This window comes from Branchiostoma lanceolatum, chromosome 10 (assembly GCF_035083965.1).
Source record: "Branchiostoma lanceolatum isolate klBraLanc5 chromosome 10, klBraLanc5.hap2, whole genome shotgun sequence".
Lineage (NCBI taxonomy): Eukaryota > Metazoa > Chordata > Leptocardii > Amphioxiformes > Branchiostomatidae > Branchiostoma > Branchiostoma lanceolatum.
Window position 1 is genome coordinate 12,513,893 of NC_089731.1, and position 17,002 is coordinate 12,530,894.

General features: G+C 41.9%; 1 protein-coding gene across 1 annotated transcript; it reads left to right on the forward strand.

Annotated features, from left to right (window-relative positions):
* Positions 1–467: 467 nt before the first annotated feature.
* LOC136443937 (mitochondrial 2-oxoglutarate/malate carrier protein-like) lies at positions 468–16,849 on the forward strand. Its single transcript, XM_066441318.1, has 9 exons — positions 468–584; positions 12,330–12,391; positions 12,701–12,791; positions 13,477–13,601; positions 14,061–14,139; positions 14,365–14,455; positions 14,795–14,885; positions 15,373–15,472; positions 16,467–16,849. Exons 1-9 carry the CDS (start codon positions 472–474, stop codon positions 16,696–16,698), a joined length of 984 nt encoding a protein of 327 aa, XP_066297415.1. The 5' UTR covers positions 468–471; the 3' UTR covers positions 16,699–16,849.
* The last annotated feature ends 153 nt before the right edge of the window (positions 16,850–17,002 follow it).

Below are 17,002 nucleotides of genomic sequence, written 5' to 3' on the forward strand. Positions count from 1 at the left end.
TAACGGCATACACAGGAGCTGGAAACTCCGACCATCCCTGTCCGACTCTAGCTGAATCTCAACCAGTATGGCGAACTCTTATCCAAATTATCGGGGATAAACCACTATTCATAGTGGAGTTTCTTTCGCATAGAAAATATCGACACAATTATGACAACTGAAACACTGATTTGGATATCGTTTAGACTTATTGTATGATCAGATGACTTAAAATGTCTTATAATAGTATGATTAAGGAATATTTATGTGTTCTTTTGAACTTTAGAAACCAGTCGAAAGTAGTAATGTACTGTCCCTAACCTTTAAGTCACGTGATGTTATAGTTTTGAGCAGGGAAAACACTAAAAATGTGCAGTTAGAAGCTTGCATTAAGATTCGAATACTCTAAATAGACAAAAAAATATTTCAGAACCGGAATTTCGTGGCTATATTTATGATTCTGCAAATTTTTATATAAAGAGTGTTATTTTGATGACGTCAAACGAGCGTGACCTTTCACCCCACTCTCCCAACATGGCTGCCCAGACAGAAGTGAAGAAGACGATGCCCAAGTACGTCAAGTTCCTCTTTGGAGGACTTGCGGGGTACGTAGATTACTTCTTATCCCACAGATCTTTGACAGAAGTATTTTTCATTTGTTTGTGCGAGTTTAATGCTCCCCAGAGCTTGTAAATGCAGGCATAATCGGGTAAGAGTGTGTCCTTGTCAGCCGGCGTTTGCAATTCTTGGTTTAAGGTTCCGGGTCGGAGTTCAATTGTGACCGGGGGTTGGGTCATGACCCGGTAATCTGCCGGAAGTGCGTGGTCGTCACCCTGATTTCTGCCCGAGATTGCTTGGTGATGGTTTTAGCTGTGTATGGATATTTTGAATCTTCTGAAAAGCCCGCGAGTTGTAGTATTTTTGGGCGCGGTGCAGTTGGTTCGCTATCGAAGCCTTTTTTGTATTAGTCCGCGGGAACGGTGATGCAGTTTTCTCGCCTGATGACCCAAATAGCATCGTTTTTAATGCATTTTCACCGAATTTGCGTCATCGGAGATTGCGAAAAAGTTATCACATGACTTTTTTATTTTTTTCATTTTTCAGAGACACCATTTACTAAGCTTTCTCAGCATATATGCCGTGACCCCAGGAAAACTCGTTTTTTCCGAGCAGGTTCTATCAAAAAAGTGTAAAAAAATGATAATTTTCGGATGCCAAATTTACATTTTACTATGGTTTCTACCCAAAATAAAGGGACAACGGACAATACCGATAAATACATCGGAAAACAGCAGAAAACCGCTTTTCGACCATGTGATTACATTTTCCGTCCTACTTTTCTCGGCGGAATTGCAGCCCGTCGACCTGAGGGTGTCGGCCTACATACGAAATCGCAAAAAAACTCCGGTCCGAGACCTTAAAAGGACGGCAGCGGCTACGTCGATGACGTCATAGATGACGTTATTTCGACGCATTCGAAAGCTTTTATCAAAATCTGTAAGTTTGTTTGAAAAAACCTCGAAGTTTGCCCTTTTTTCTGTTTTAAATTCGATATATCCATGGACAGGTGCTTGGCGCCCCCCTCCCCCATTTGCCCCCCCCCCCCTCCAAAACCTCAAATACGGCCATCTTTAATCATTTCTGGCCGCCAAACCGTTTTCAAAAGGATTTCACTGACTACGTCATTTGATGGAAGCCCATGTCTCAACTTGACCTTCGGTATGATTTTCGCGATGCCCCGCCTTTATGATGACTTAAATGGGTGAATTAAGCTAAAATCTAAGTGCTTTAAGCCTTCTTAAGGCGAAACTTGGTTTTCTGACTTTTGGTTCATCGCTCCTTAACGTCGCGATCTTTTCTTCTTTTGATGGTGTGAAGTGATAGCCTACTAGGCGCGCTACACATCTCGGACGCACTTATTTAAACTGCCCGCTTCTAGCTCTGATGATATGCTCCAGGTTGCGCTTTGGACTGTGTCAGAATGCATTCTTTTACACATTTAGGGAGCATTGTGCTACTTAAGGGGCCTTTACGGCGAACTAGTGAAGAATTTGATGTCGGACGCGTTTGATTCGGAATGTGCGACCCGTGCTCTACCAGTCTATACCAAAATTTGACATATTCTTCGTTTCAGTTAAAAGCTACGAACTTAAAACGCGACCCCCTGCTGTTTTCCTCGAGAACCATGACGTCACTGCGTGACGTCACCGACGCCAACTCTTAAAGAGGCTTTTCTGCCAATATGCAGCACCGAAACGACGGAAAGTCCGCATAATGTCCAAGCCAAGGGCATGAGCAGGCTCTCCATCCCGTTTTACCTGTTTTTTGAAAAGCGATGTCCTGAAAAATGATGTTTTTATCAATTTCCCTACTATAACGTTGTTAAGGCCTGCACGTTGGCAAAATAGCCTTAAAACACAGTGTTTTTCACATGACTTTAAACCCCTGCTGCGGGAAAAGTAATAGTCGCAGATACGCCAAATTTGGATATATGGTGGATATAACTTTTCTAAAAATTTTGAACAAATTTTAAGACATAATATGTTTCTTAAGGTTCCGGGTCGGAGTTCAATTGTGACCGGGGGTTGGGTCATGACCCGGTAATCTGCCGGAAGTGCGTGGTCGTCACCCTGATTTCTGCCCGAGATTGCTTGGTGATGGTTTTAGCTGTGTATGGATATTTTGAATCTTCTGAAAAGCCCGCGAGTTGTAGTATTTTTGGGCGCGGTGCAGTTGGTTCGCTATCGAAGCCTTTTTTGTATTAGTCCGCGGGAACGGTGATGCAGTTTTCTCGCCTGATGACCCAAATAGCATCGTTTTTAATGCATTTTCACCGAATTTGCGTCATCGGAGATTGCGAAAAAGTTATCACATGACTTTTTTATTTTTTTCATTTTTCAGAGACACCATTTACTAAGCTTTCTCAGCATATATGCCGTGACCCCAGGAAAACTCGTTTTTTCCGAGCAGGTTCTATCAAAAAAGTGTAAAAAAATGATAATTTTCGGATGCCAAATTTACATTTTACTATGGTTTCTACCCAAAATAAAGGGACAACGGACAATACCGATAAATACATCGGAAAACAGCAGAAAACCGCTTTTCGACCATGTGATTACATTTTCCGTCCTACTTTTCTCGGCGGAATTGCAGCCCGTCGACCTGAGGGTGTCGGCCTACATACGAAATCGCAAAAAAACTCCGGTCCGAGACCTTAAAAGGACGGCAGCGGCTACGTCGATGACGTCATAGATGACGTTATTTCGACGCATTCGAAAGCTTTTATCAAAATCTGTAAGTTTGTTTGAAAAAACCTCGAAGTTTGCCCTTTTTTCTGTTTTAAATTCGATATATCCATGGACAGGTGCTTGGCGCCCCCCTCCCCCATTTGCCCCCCCCCCCCTCCAAAACCTCAAATACGGCCATCTTTAATCATTTCTGGCCGCCAAACCGTTTTCAAAAGGATTTCACTGACTACGTCATTTGATGGAAGCCCATGTCTCAACTTGACCTTCGGTATGATTTTCGCGATGCCCCGCCTTTATGATGACTTAAATGGGTGAATTAAGCTAAAATCTAAGTGCTTTAAGCCTTCTTAAGGCGAAACTTGGTTTTCTGACTTTTGGTTCATCGCTCCTTAACGTCGCGATCTTTTCTTCTTTTGATGGTGTGAAGTGATAGCCTACTAGGCGCGCTACACATCTCGGACGCACTTATTTAAACTGCCCGCTTCTAGCTCTGATGATATGCTCCAGGTTGCGCTTTGGACTGTGTCAGAATGCATTCTTTTACACATTTAGGGAGCATTGTGCTACTTAAGGGGCCTTTACGGCGAACTAGTGAAGAATTTGATGTCGGACGCGTTTGATTCGGAATGTGCGACCCGTGCTCTACCAGTCTATACCAAAATTTGACATATTCTTCGTTTCAGTTAAAAGCTACGAACTTAAAACGCGACCCCCTGCTGTTTTCCTCGAGAACCATGACGTCACTGCGTGACGTCACCGACGCCAACTCTTAAAGAGGCTTTTCTGCCAATATGCAGCACCGAAACGACGGAAAGTCCGCATAATGTCCAAGCCAAGGGCATGAGCAGGCTCTCCATCCCGTTTTACCTGTTTTTTGAAAAGCGATGTCCTGAAAAATGATGTTTTTATCAATTTCCCTACTATAACGTTGTTAAGGCCTGCACGTTGGCAAAATAGCCTTAAAACACAGTGTTTTTCACATGACTTTAAACCCCTGCTGCGGGAAAAGTAATAGTCGCAGATACGCCAAATTTGGATATATGGTGGATATAACTTTTCTAAAAATTTTGAACAAATTTTAAGACATAATATGTTTCTTAAGGTTCCGGGTCGGAGTTCAATTGTGACCGGGGGTTGGGTCATGACCCGGTAATCTGCCGGAAGTGCGTGGTCGTCACCCTGATTTCTGCCCGAGATTGCTTGGTGATGGTTTTAGCTGTGTATGGATATTTTGAATCTTCTGAAAAGCCCGCGAGTTGTAGTATTTTTGGGCGCGGTGCAGTTGGTTCGCTATCGAAGCCTTTTTTGTATTAGTCCGCGGGAACGGTGATGCAGTTTTCTCGCCTGATGACCCAAATAGCATCGTTTTTAATGCATTTTCACCGAATTTGCGTCATCGGAGATTGCGAAAAAGTTATCACATGACTTTTTTATTTTTTTCATTTTTCAGAGACACCATTTACTAAGCTTTCTCAGCATATATGCCGTGACCCCAGGAAAACTCGTTTTTTCCGAGCAGGTTCTATCAAAAAAGTGTAAAAAAATGATAATTTTCGGATGCCAAATTTACATTTTACTATGGTTTCTACCCAAAATAAAGGGACAACGGACAATACCGATAAATACATCGGAAAACAGCAGAAAACCGCTTTTCGACCATGTGATTACATTTTCCGTCCTACTTTTCTCGGCGGAATTGCAGCCCGTCGACCTGAGGGTGTCGGCCTACATACGAAATCGCAAAAAAACTCCGGTCCGAGACCTTAAAAGGACGGCAGCGGCTACGTCGATGACGTCATAGATGACGTTATTTCGACGCATTCGAAAGCTTTTATCAAAATCTGTAAGTTTGTTTGAAAAAACCTCGAAGTTTGCCCTTTTTTCTGTTTTAAATTCGATATATCCATGGACAGGTGCTTGGCGCCCCCCTCCCCCATTTGCCCCCCCCCCCCTCCAAAACCTCAAATACGGCCATCTTTAATCATTTCTGGCCGCCAAACCGTTTTCAAAAGGATTTCACTGACTACGTCATTTGATGGAAGCCCATGTCTCAACTTGACCTTCGGTATGATTTTCGCGATGCCCCGCCTTTATGATGACTTAAATGGGTGAATTAAGCTAAAATCTAAGTGCTTTAAGCCTTCTTAAGGCGAAACTTGGTTTTCTGACTTTTGGTTCATCGCTCCTTAACGTCGCGATCTTTTCTTCTTTTGATGGTGTGAAGTGATAGCCTACTAGGCGCGCTACACATCTCGGACGCACTTATTTAAACTGCCCGCTTCTAGCTCTGATGATATGCTCCAGGTTGCGCTTTGGACTGTGTCAGAATGCATTCTTTTACACATTTAGGGAGCATTGTGCTACTTAAGGGGCCTTTACGGCGAACTAGTGAAGAATTTGATGTCGGACGCGTTTGATTCGGAATGTGCGACCCGTGCTCTACCAGTCTATACCAAAATTTGACATATTCTTCGTTTCAGTTAAAAGCTACGAACTTAAAACGCGACCCCCTGCTGTTTTCCTCGAGAACCATGACGTCACTGCGTGACGTCACCGACGCCAACTCTTAAAGAGGCTTTTCTGCCAATATGCAGCACCGAAACGACGGAAAGTCCGCATAATGTCCAAGCCAAGGGCATGAGCAGGCTCTCCATCCCGTTTTACCTGTTTTTTGAAAAGCGATGTCCTGAAAAATGATGTTTTTATCAATTTCCCTACTATAACGTTGTTAAGGCCTGCACGTTGGCAAAATAGCCTTAAAACACAGTGTTTTTCACATGACTTTAAACCCCTGCTGCGGGAAAAGTAATAGTCGCAGATACGCCAAATTTGGATATATGGTGGATATAACTTTTCTAAAAATTTTGAACAAATTTTAAGACATAATATGTTTCTTAAGGTTCCGGGTCGGAGTTCAATTGTGACCGGGGGTTGGGTCATGACCCGGTAATCTGCCGGAAGTGCGTGGTCGTCACCCTGATTTCTGCCCGAGATTGCTTGGTGATGGTTTTAGCTGTGTATGGATATTTTGAATCTTCTGAAAAGCCCGCGAGTTGTAGTATTTTTGGGCGCGGTGCAGTTGGTTCGCTATCGAAGCCTTTTTTGTATTAGTCCGCGGGAACGGTGATGCAGTTTTCTCGCCTGATGACCCAAATAGCATCGTTTTTAATGCATTTTCACCGAATTTGCGTCATCGGAGATTGCGAAAAAGTTATCACATGACTTTTTTATTTTTTTCATTTTTCAGAGACACCATTTACTAAGCTTTCTCAGCATATATGCCGTGACCCCAGGAAAACTCGTTTTTTCCGAGCAGGTTCTATCAAAAAAGTGTAAAAAAATGATAATTTTCGGATGCCAAATTTACATTTTACTATGGTTTCTACCCAAAATAAAGGGACAACGGACAATACCGATAAATACATCGGAAAACAGCAGAAAACCGCTTTTCGACCATGTGATTACATTTTCCGTCCTACTTTTCTCGGCGGAATTGCAGCCCGTCGACCTGAGGGTGTCGGCCTACATACGAAATCGCAAAAAAACTCCGGTCCGAGACCTTAAAAGGACGGCAGCGGCTACGTCGATGACGTCATAGATGACGTTATTTCGACGCATTCGAAAGCTTTTATCAAAATCTGTAAGTTTGTTTGAAAAAACCTCGAAGTTTGCCCTTTTTTCTGTTTTAAATTCGATATATCCATGGACAGGTGCTTGGCGCCCCCCTCCCCCATTTGCCCCCCCCCCCCTCCAAAACCTCAAATACGGCCATCTTTAATCATTTCTGGCCGCCAAACCGTTTTCAAAAGGATTTCACTGACTACGTCATTTGATGGAAGCCCATGTCTCAACTTGACCTTCGGTATGATTTTCGCGATGCCCCGCCTTTATGATGACTTAAATGGGTGAATTAAGCTAAAATCTAAGTGCTTTAAGCCTTCTTAAGGCGAAACTTGGTTTTCTGACTTTTGGTTCATCGCTCCTTAACGTCGCGATCTTTTCTTCTTTTGATGGTGTGAAGTGATAGCCTACTAGGCGCGCTACACATCTCGGACGCACTTATTTAAACTGCCCGCTTCTAGCTCTGATGATATGCTCCAGGTTGCGCTTTGGACTGTGTCAGAATGCATTCTTTTACACATTTAGGGAGCATTGTGCTACTTAAGGGGCCTTTACGGCGAACTAGTGAAGAATTTGATGTCGGACGCGTTTGATTCGGAATGTGCGACCCGTGCTCTACCAGTCTATACCAAAATTTGACATATTCTTCGTTTCAGTTAAAAGCTACGAACTTAAAACGCGACCCCCTGCTGTTTTCCTCGAGAACCATGACGTCACTGCGTGACGTCACCGACGCCAACTCTTAAAGAGGCTTTTCTGCCAATATGCAGCACCGAAACGACGGAAAGTCCGCATAATGTCCAAGCCAAGGGCATGAGCAGGCTCTCCATCCCGTTTTACCTGTTTTTTGAAAAGCGATGTCCTGAAAAATGATGTTTTTATCAATTTCCCTACTATAACGTTGTTAAGGCCTGCACGTTGGCAAAATAGCCTTAAAACACAGTGTTTTTCACATGACTTTAAACCCCTGCTGCGGGAAAAGTAATAGTCGCAGATACGCCAAATTTGGATATATGGTGGATATAACTTTTCTAAAAATTTTGAACAAATTTTAAGACATAATATGTTTCTTAAGGTTCCGGGTCGGAGTTCAATTGTGACCGGGGGTTGGGTCATGACCCGGTAATCTGCCGGAAGTGCGTGGTCGTCACCCTGATTTCTGCCCGAGATTGCTTGGTGATGGTTTTAGCTGTGTATGGATATTTTGAATCTTCTGAAAAGCCCGCGAGTTGTAGTATTTTTGGGCGCGGTGCAGTTGGTTCGCTATCGAAGCCTTTTTTGTATTAGTCCGCGGGAACGGTGATGCAGTTTTCTCGCCTGATGACCCAAATAGCATCGTTTTTAATGCATTTTCACCGAATTTGCGTCATCGGAGATTGCGAAAAAGTTATCACATGACTTTTTTATTTTTTTCATTTTTCAGAGACACCATTTACTAAGCTTTCTCAGCATATATGCCGTGACCCCAGGAAAACTCGTTTTTTCCGAGCAGGTTCTATCAAAAAAGTGTAAAAAAATGATAATTTTCGGATGCCAAATTTACATTTTACTATGGTTTCTACCCAAAATAAAGGGACAACGGACAATACCGATAAATACATCGGAAAACAGCAGAAAACCGCTTTTCGACCATGTGATTACATTTTCCGTCCTACTTTTCTCGGCGGAATTGCAGCCCGTCGACCTGAGGGTGTCGGCCTACATACGAAATCGCAAAAAAACTCCGGTCCGAGACCTTAAAAGGACGGCAGCGGCTACGTCGATGACGTCATAGATGACGTTATTTCGACGCATTCGAAAGCTTTTATCAAAATCTGTAAGTTTGTTTGAAAAAACCTCGAAGTTTGCCCTTTTTTCTGTTTTAAATTCGATATATCCATGGACAGGTGCTTGGCGCCCCCCTCCCCCATTTGCCCCCCCCCCCCTCCAAAACCTCAAATACGGCCATCTTTAATCATTTCTGGCCGCCAAACCGTTTTCAAAAGGATTTCACTGACTACGTCATTTGATGGAAGCCCATGTCTCAACTTGACCTTCGGTATGATTTTCGCGATGCCCCGCCTTTATGATGACTTAAATGGGTGAATTAAGCTAAAATCTAAGTGCTTTAAGCCTTCTTAAGGCGAAACTTGGTTTTCTGACTTTTGGTTCATCGCTCCTTAACGTCGCGATCTTTTCTTCTTTTGATGGTGTGAAGTGATAGCCTACTAGGCGCGCTACACATCTCGGACGCACTTATTTAAACTGCCCGCTTCTAGCTCTGATGATATGCTCCAGGTTGCGCTTTGGACTGTGTCAGAATGCATTCTTTTACACATTTAGGGAGCATTGTGCTACTTAAGGGGCCTTTACGGCGAACTAGTGAAGAATTTGATGTCGGACGCGTTTGATTCGGAATGTGCGACCCGTGCTCTACCAGTCTATACCAAAATTTGACATATTCTTCGTTTCAGTTAAAAGCTACGAACTTAAAACGCGACCCCCTGCTGTTTTCCTCGAGAACCATGACGTCACTGCGTGACGTCACCGACGCCAACTCTTAAAGAGGCTTTTCTGCCAATATGCAGCACCGAAACGACGGAAAGTCCGCATAATGTCCAAGCCAAGGGCATGAGCAGGCTCTCCATCCCGTTTTACCTGTTTTTTGAAAAGCGATGTCCTGAAAAATGATGTTTTTATCAATTTCCCTACTATAACGTTGTTAAGGCCTGCACGTTGGCAAAATAGCCTTAAAACACAGTGTTTTTCACATGACTTTAAACCCCTGCTGCGGGAAAAGTAATAGTCGCAGATACGCCAAATTTGGATATATGGTGGATATAACTTTTCTAAAAATTTTGAACAAATTTTAAGACATAATATGTTTCTTAAGGTTCCGGGTCGGAGTTCAATTGTGACCGGGGGTTGGGTCATGACCCGGTAATCTGCCGGAAGTGCGTGGTCGTCACCCTGATTTCTGCCCGAGATTGCTTGGTGATGGTTTTAGCTGTGTATGGATATTTTGAATCTTCTGAAAAGCCCGCGAGTTGTAGTATTTTTGGGCGCGGTGCAGTTGGTTCGCTATCGAAGCCTTTTTTGTATTAGTCCGCGGGAACGGTGATGCAGTTTTCTCGCCTGATGACCCAAATAGCATCGTTTTTAATGCATTTTCACCGAATTTGCGTCATCGGAGATTGCGAAAAAGTTATCACATGACTTTTTTATTTTTTTCATTTTTCAGAGACACCATTTACTAAGCTTTCTCAGCATATATGCCGTGACCCCAGGAAAACTCGTTTTTTCCGAGCAGGTTCTATCAAAAAAGTGTAAAAAAATGATAATTTTCGGATGCCAAATTTACATTTTACTATGGTTTCTACCCAAAATAAAGGGACAACGGACAATACCGATAAATACATCGGAAAACAGCAGAAAACCGCTTTTCGACCATGTGATTACATTTTCCGTCCTACTTTTCTCGGCGGAATTGCAGCCCGTCGACCTGAGGGTGTCGGCCTACATACGAAATCGCAAAAAAACTCCGGTCCGAGACCTTAATCTGTCGCAAGGCTTATTGTAGGACTGGGGGTTTTGTGGCCGTCTAGATTATCTCAGTTTTGAAATACTAGTAGTTGTCGGAACTTGCGTTTGGATTCTGCATTTTTTTGTTACAGCACTGATTCGCTCCCATGCCAGGATTATAACATGAGGCGCAAAAGAAATGTTTTCTTGTCACGCCCCCCTCTTTCGCTGTGCAAGTTTCGCATAATTTTTGGGACTAATTGAGTGCAGGACTGGGTTCACGCCCTCTTGTCCTATGTCAGCAATGTCATGATCCAGCGGAGGTCGTACCTGTGCATTATTCAAAGTGGGACGTTGTTTTCTAAAGATTCAACGTCTTAAAAATTATAACTTTTGGAAATGTAGACTTCTGTTTTGAGCTTGAATATCAATAATTGCTTTGTAATTGAAGTCTCAACAATGCTTGCCTGTTGTCATGTAAAACCTCCTTGCTTTCTAGGGATTCCTTATGAATACATTCTGTGCAATCCAAGCCATCAAGTCTCCATTTAAAGTGTGTGCCTTTAGGGCTATATACTGTACAAAGAAAACGATGGCCTGCCTCAAGACCTCCTTGTCTTGGCTCTACGCACTGACACGAAAAAAAAAGGAAATGCAAAAGAGTGAGAAGGAATAGAGATAGCATGAGAAAGAATGTTCCATAATCAGTAGTAACTTCGTTGATAATAAAAATCAAGAAAAATATCACCTATCCCTGTTCTAGCTAGCCGGTGACTCGTGGTGACCTTTGACATTTTGCATGATGCAACAGCTGTGTTGTATTGATCTGACATAGAAAGATGTCCCTGTGTATCATACTTCTTATAAGAGTGTATTATTGTTTACTCTTGATTGCAATAGCACAAGAAAAGTAGGTCATGATCTTTGACTATGTTTAAGCTTAACTTTTGCATTTCACAAAAATGAGGTATTTATGCCACTTAAAAATATATTTCCATCACAGCTCTATCAACCCTACTTTTACAATGTATTTGCATGAGAAATACAGTGGTAACAGAAAAATAACCTGTCTGACCAGTCCATTATTTAGACAGAGCTGGAATGTCCTCATGTTTGAATTGCTTTTGCACTGTAGTCACTAATAGTACTATTTCCACCACTTTACATGCCCTCACAACCCTACCTTTACAATTCATAGAGTGGTTATAGATTATACAAAAAGTTACCACTCTATATTCTATTGTTTAGTAATTAGAGTTGAAAGTCTAGAGTCTAGAGTTGGGATGCATTTATACCCATAACTTTTGCCACATAGCTCACAAACATGATGCAGTTTGCCCTCTATTTACACCTGGCTCTAGACTAGTGTTAGAGGAGAGACACAGACGACTGTACACTTTGATTGCTGGCATACCAATCACTTTATATTCAAAATATCTGAACAAGATCCGTTGATGGTGAAACATCTGAACAGGATCATTGTTTAATATTCTTATGGCCAGTCCCATTTGGAACAATGGCTGACCACCATAGAATATGTGTTCCCAACACTGCCCTTCGTTAAACTAGTAGTACTAGTAATATTAGCATTAGGGGAGAGGGCCAACTTGGATAGTAGAGCATTTAGTATGTTTGAGACATATGTTGCTGACCAGATTGGCAAACCCACATGCGAAGAGTATTGTGCCCAGGTTACCTGAAGTACAATACAGCCCTAGGGCGATGGCTCATTCAATTAATCTTTGACATAACCAAGGGGGTAATTTGTTAAATAGTATTAAACTGCCTTGATTTAACATCAAAATCACTAACTTTATTTCAGTACCAAGTCTGTGTGGATGTACTAAGGTTACAAATATGTCACAGACATGTGAGAATTACTTGCAGTACTTACTTGCAATGTCCATGTAAGTTCTTCAGTTTTTCACCATTATTGTTCGCGACTTGCAGTTTACTTATAAATTGTTTTTCTAATTCTAGCATGGGCGCAACTCTATTTGTTCAACCTCTCGATCTGGTGAAAAATAGAATGCAGCTAAGTGGTGAGTATATTCACATGTATAACTTTTTGATCTACAAATGAAATTCTACCTTGTGATGCTTGAGAACAATGTACAAATGAATGGATTGTAAAGTCTTATTTGATTGTGTATATCAGTTAAAATGTGCATTTCCTGTAGGGTTATGACTATTCAATTAGTGCCATTGATCTTTTGATTATGGTTATAATAGCTATAATAAATCATAGAACTTAGAAGCACTGTTAAATTTGTTTATATACACACTGTTTTGCAGTTCTGGTACCACATGGACTGATTCGTGTTGTAAACACTTGATGTTCTTGTTTACAGGTGAAGGAGGAGGAAAGAGACAATATAAGACCAGTTTTCATGCTGTGACAAGTATATTGAGATCTGAAGGCATAATTGGCATGTATACAGGGTAAGTAGAACAGACATTTCTTGCTTTTAACTTTAACAAATTTAATGATTAAAGATATACATTTAATTAAATAGGGGGGTTAAGCTTCTTCTAGCAAGCTTTGTGCAATCAAATTTTGCTTACAGTTTCCATTTTCTGATGATCCTTTTTCTGTGTAATCTTCATTAGAAAAAAAATTAGAGGTTCACTTCAATAGCTTCAAGAAAGAGAAAGTCATAAATGACCAAAAGTCAGTTTTATTACCTCAAATATTACACACCACATTCATAATCATAGCGTATATTACTTTATCAGGGCTGTCTTTAGGACCCATCCCTCCATCCTAGGACCAACATTTTCTTCTTGGGCAGAAAAAAGTTCACCCCATCTGTCCAAAAAAAAAATCAGAACTTCAAGTCATTGAATTGATGAATTTTTGTAGGCTTAAAATTACAGATTTCATCATCATCATCGGTCGACCCCCGGGGGGGACGGGGCAAGTTACATTACAGATTTAACAGGCACCCCAAACAATGAGTTAGGTGTAAAGCTGTAGAGAGCCCTGTACTTTGACTTTAGTTGGTTCCAAAATTACATGTACATGTAGCTTGACATTTCTGCTAGCTATTCTTCTTGTGGTCCCTTACATGTAATACATCAATACAAAATACTGTACTGTACTTAAATAAAGCTTTTCCCTCTCCAGGTTGTCTGCAGGACTTCTACGACAGGCCTCCTACACCACTACTCGTCTGGGCATCTACACCATTCTGTTTGAGAAGTTTAGCAAGAATGGACAGCCTCCCAACTTCTTCATGAAAGCTGGCATAGGTATGTACATTTAGACATCTCATGAGAAAGAGAGGATCACTGGTGATTTTTATGAGACATTGCAATAAGGTATTAGGAGGGATAACACATGCCACAGATTTCTAAGGTTATTCGCAATTTCTAAGGTTATTCGCAACCGTAGGTTGTCTCTGGCCGGCCATGTTTTGCGCCACGAGAAAATGGCGGGTATGGTTCTCCTCTGGAAACCAAATGAAAGGAGTAGGCGTGGTCGCCCGCCATTGACACTAAAGAAAGTAATCGAAGAGGATGTTGGCCTTGAAGATGAGGAACTTCGATCTGTCATGTGTGACAGGAACTTGTGGAAACACTTGTGTCACCTCTAAAAAGAGGATGAACTGAACTGAACTGATTAGGAGGGATTGTATTTGAAACGCCTAGAAGACAAACTACTTGCCTCAGACTAGATGCAAGTAAAGACTTATTGTTTCTTGTCCCCAGGTATGACTGCAGGTGCAATCGGGGCATTTGTAGGAACTCCTGCTGAGATCTCACTTATAAGGATGACAGCGGATGGAAGGTAAAGAAACTCTCACTGACTTGATGCATCTGCTATTGATTTGTACACAACAGCAAAATACAGTACTGTTCAAATGCTGTCACGAAAATACCTTTTTTCCTTCAAGCTTTTGTGCTTTTTGTTGCATGTGTGTTACTTCCTGTTGCTTTTTGAATGTCCCTAAAAGCTGTACATTCCCTTCTCTTATGTTTCTCAAATGTTTGAACATATATTCCCCCTTTGTAGATTACCTGTAGCTGAAAGAAGGAACTACAGCAGTGTTTTTAATGCCTTGGCTCGGATAACAAGGGAAGAAGGCCTTTTTACATTATGGAGAGTAAGTACATGAATCCTTACTTAGTTCAGATTAGATTGTCAATTTGTCATGAAAACAGTAAGGAAAATACAGGGAAAGTTGTAGGCCCACATTGTATAGCAGAAACTAAACGCAGTAAACTTAAGTCTGCAGATATTTGTGCTGGTTAAAATGTTAAACCAGAAGGCTGTGATTAGCATTATTAGACAAGTTTTACTGTAGTCTTTTTTGTGTTCATAATCACCTTCCCACTTGCATGCTGTAACCAATACAGAACTGTTTTATGTGTGAGCCATAGTATTGCGAGTGTCGTGGACAGCCCATATACCTTGGTGTTAAGTAATTTTGCTTGTGTTCCAGGGTTGTGGTCCGACAGTGTCCAGAGCTGTTGTGGTGAATGCAGCTCAACTGGCATCTTACTCTCAAGCCAAGCAGTTCCTCTTGGGCACAGGTTTGTGTCTTGGAATTAAGAAATGCCTCACAGAGTTCAATTTTTGACTAGCTAGACCTTAAAAATAAAACTAATTTACAACAGATTTCAAGAGATTCGATGCTACAGACAGATTTGAATGTATCTAAGATCAAGGATATAATGTCCTTGTTAAGATATAACAACTCCCACAATGCAAAATTACTAAAAGTTTCTAAATGTATAAAGGACTGCTTTGTTATTAGAAAAAAATACCGAAACTCATGATTAGCCTCACTCGATTACATGTATAACATTCTATCAAAGACTTATGCTAGCGCTTATTGTTTTATTAATTAGGATTTTAGTTTTATGCTAGATCTCTATCATGTACTATGTTAAACAGTTGTTCCCATACATTGTATCGTGTACAATTGTCATGCAATAAAGTTCTTCTCTATGAGTTTCTTGATACAAAATGAAAAAAAAAGATTGATTCCTCACATAAAGTTGTTGTTTTTTTCCTCAGGCTGGTTTCGTGATAACATCCTGAGTCACTTTGTCGCCAGTATGATCAGTGGCCTGGTCACCACTGCTGCATCCATGCCAGTGGACATCGCAAAAACCAGGTCAGTACTAAACTCGAGAGTTGCCCCCACCCCTGCAGCACCATCCCCCTCGTCCAGACATTCGCATACGGCAGCGTACAGAGTCCCTGGATCTAGAACCAAGTACAGAAGACAGTCCTTCTTCCCAAGGACAACCGTGGACTGGAATAGCCTTCCAGCCTCGGTCGCCCTCAGTTCAACTCTTGACAGTTTCAAACAACAGGTTTAACTCCCCACCCCTCCCATTCCCAACCACATCCTCACTCTCAACTTGCAATAGACTTCCAGTAGTAGAAAGGCAGCAAAATCTTCACCACGTTGAAGGCGGCTGCCTTAACCGAAAGAAGAAGAAGAAGAAACCTGTCTGTAGCCATATCAGCGTTCGAAATACCCGTTTGCAATCTGCAAATTGCAGAAGGATTTTCAAGATTGCAGAAGAAAATTAAAGCAACCTACAATTTTGCAGAATAAAAAAAGTCAGGCTCAGGATTCAATGGTTCTCAATTTAGGAGGTTATATAGACTTAGCAAACTAGCAGCGCTGTAAATAAACTAAAACCCACAGCGCCGCGCAAGCTGGTGGCATTTTGGTGCATTCCGACTGCCTCGAACAGCCTCGCACCGACATGAGTTTTTTCGGGGGGGTTCCGACACTTCCCGTGATAACTTTGGGGACGAATCATGTGAGAAGATGTCAAATTCGTGCATTTCCGTCTTAACCTCGCCAATCTCCGCGGCCACGATCTCGGAGTCGGCAAAAGCCCTAAAAATTTGTCTTCAACCCCCAAATCACTACCTGTAATTTAAGTATTTTACTGTAGACTCATGATACACACTAGAATTCTTGGTCACAAATTGTAGTTAACAAGTATCCATTACAATAACCAAATCATAGTCAAACCATGGAAAAGGTAAATCTAGCCAATTACAGTCAGCTTTACTCTTACCATACATGTTTGACACTTTACATATTAGTTTCTATCAGAGATAACAAATTGTTGGTTGCCCATGTACAGGATACAGAACATGAAGGTTGGACCAGACGGGAAGGCGGAGTACCGTGGGGCGCTGGACGTGCTGTACAAGGTCATCAGACAGGAGGGGCTGTTCAGCCTCTGGAAGGGCTTCACGCCGTACTACTTCCGCCTGGGCCCGCACACCGTCATCACCTTCATCTTCCTGGAGCAGATGAACCGTATCTACAGAAAGGTCGTGCTGGGGGAGGAGGGGACGGGGAGCAGCCTCTAGGGGGAGGGGCTGGTTTCCTCACAGATATCTGCTGGATACTGTCTCGGTCCATGGGCTAGAGCCAACCAAGACAGCACCCAGCCTACTGTAAGACTTGGCTGTAGTAGTACATGTAGTATTGGCATCTCTCAGCTCCTGGAACAAAATAATGTAAAAGGCTCTCCAACATAACACTTTTTATGGTTCAGTGCTATGAAGAGGTAGCATTCACTGATGGTATTGTTTAACAATACAGAAATTTATCATGAGAAAAAGGGGTTTCACTTAGGTACACTAGAAATCATTAGTCCAGGAAAACAAGCCT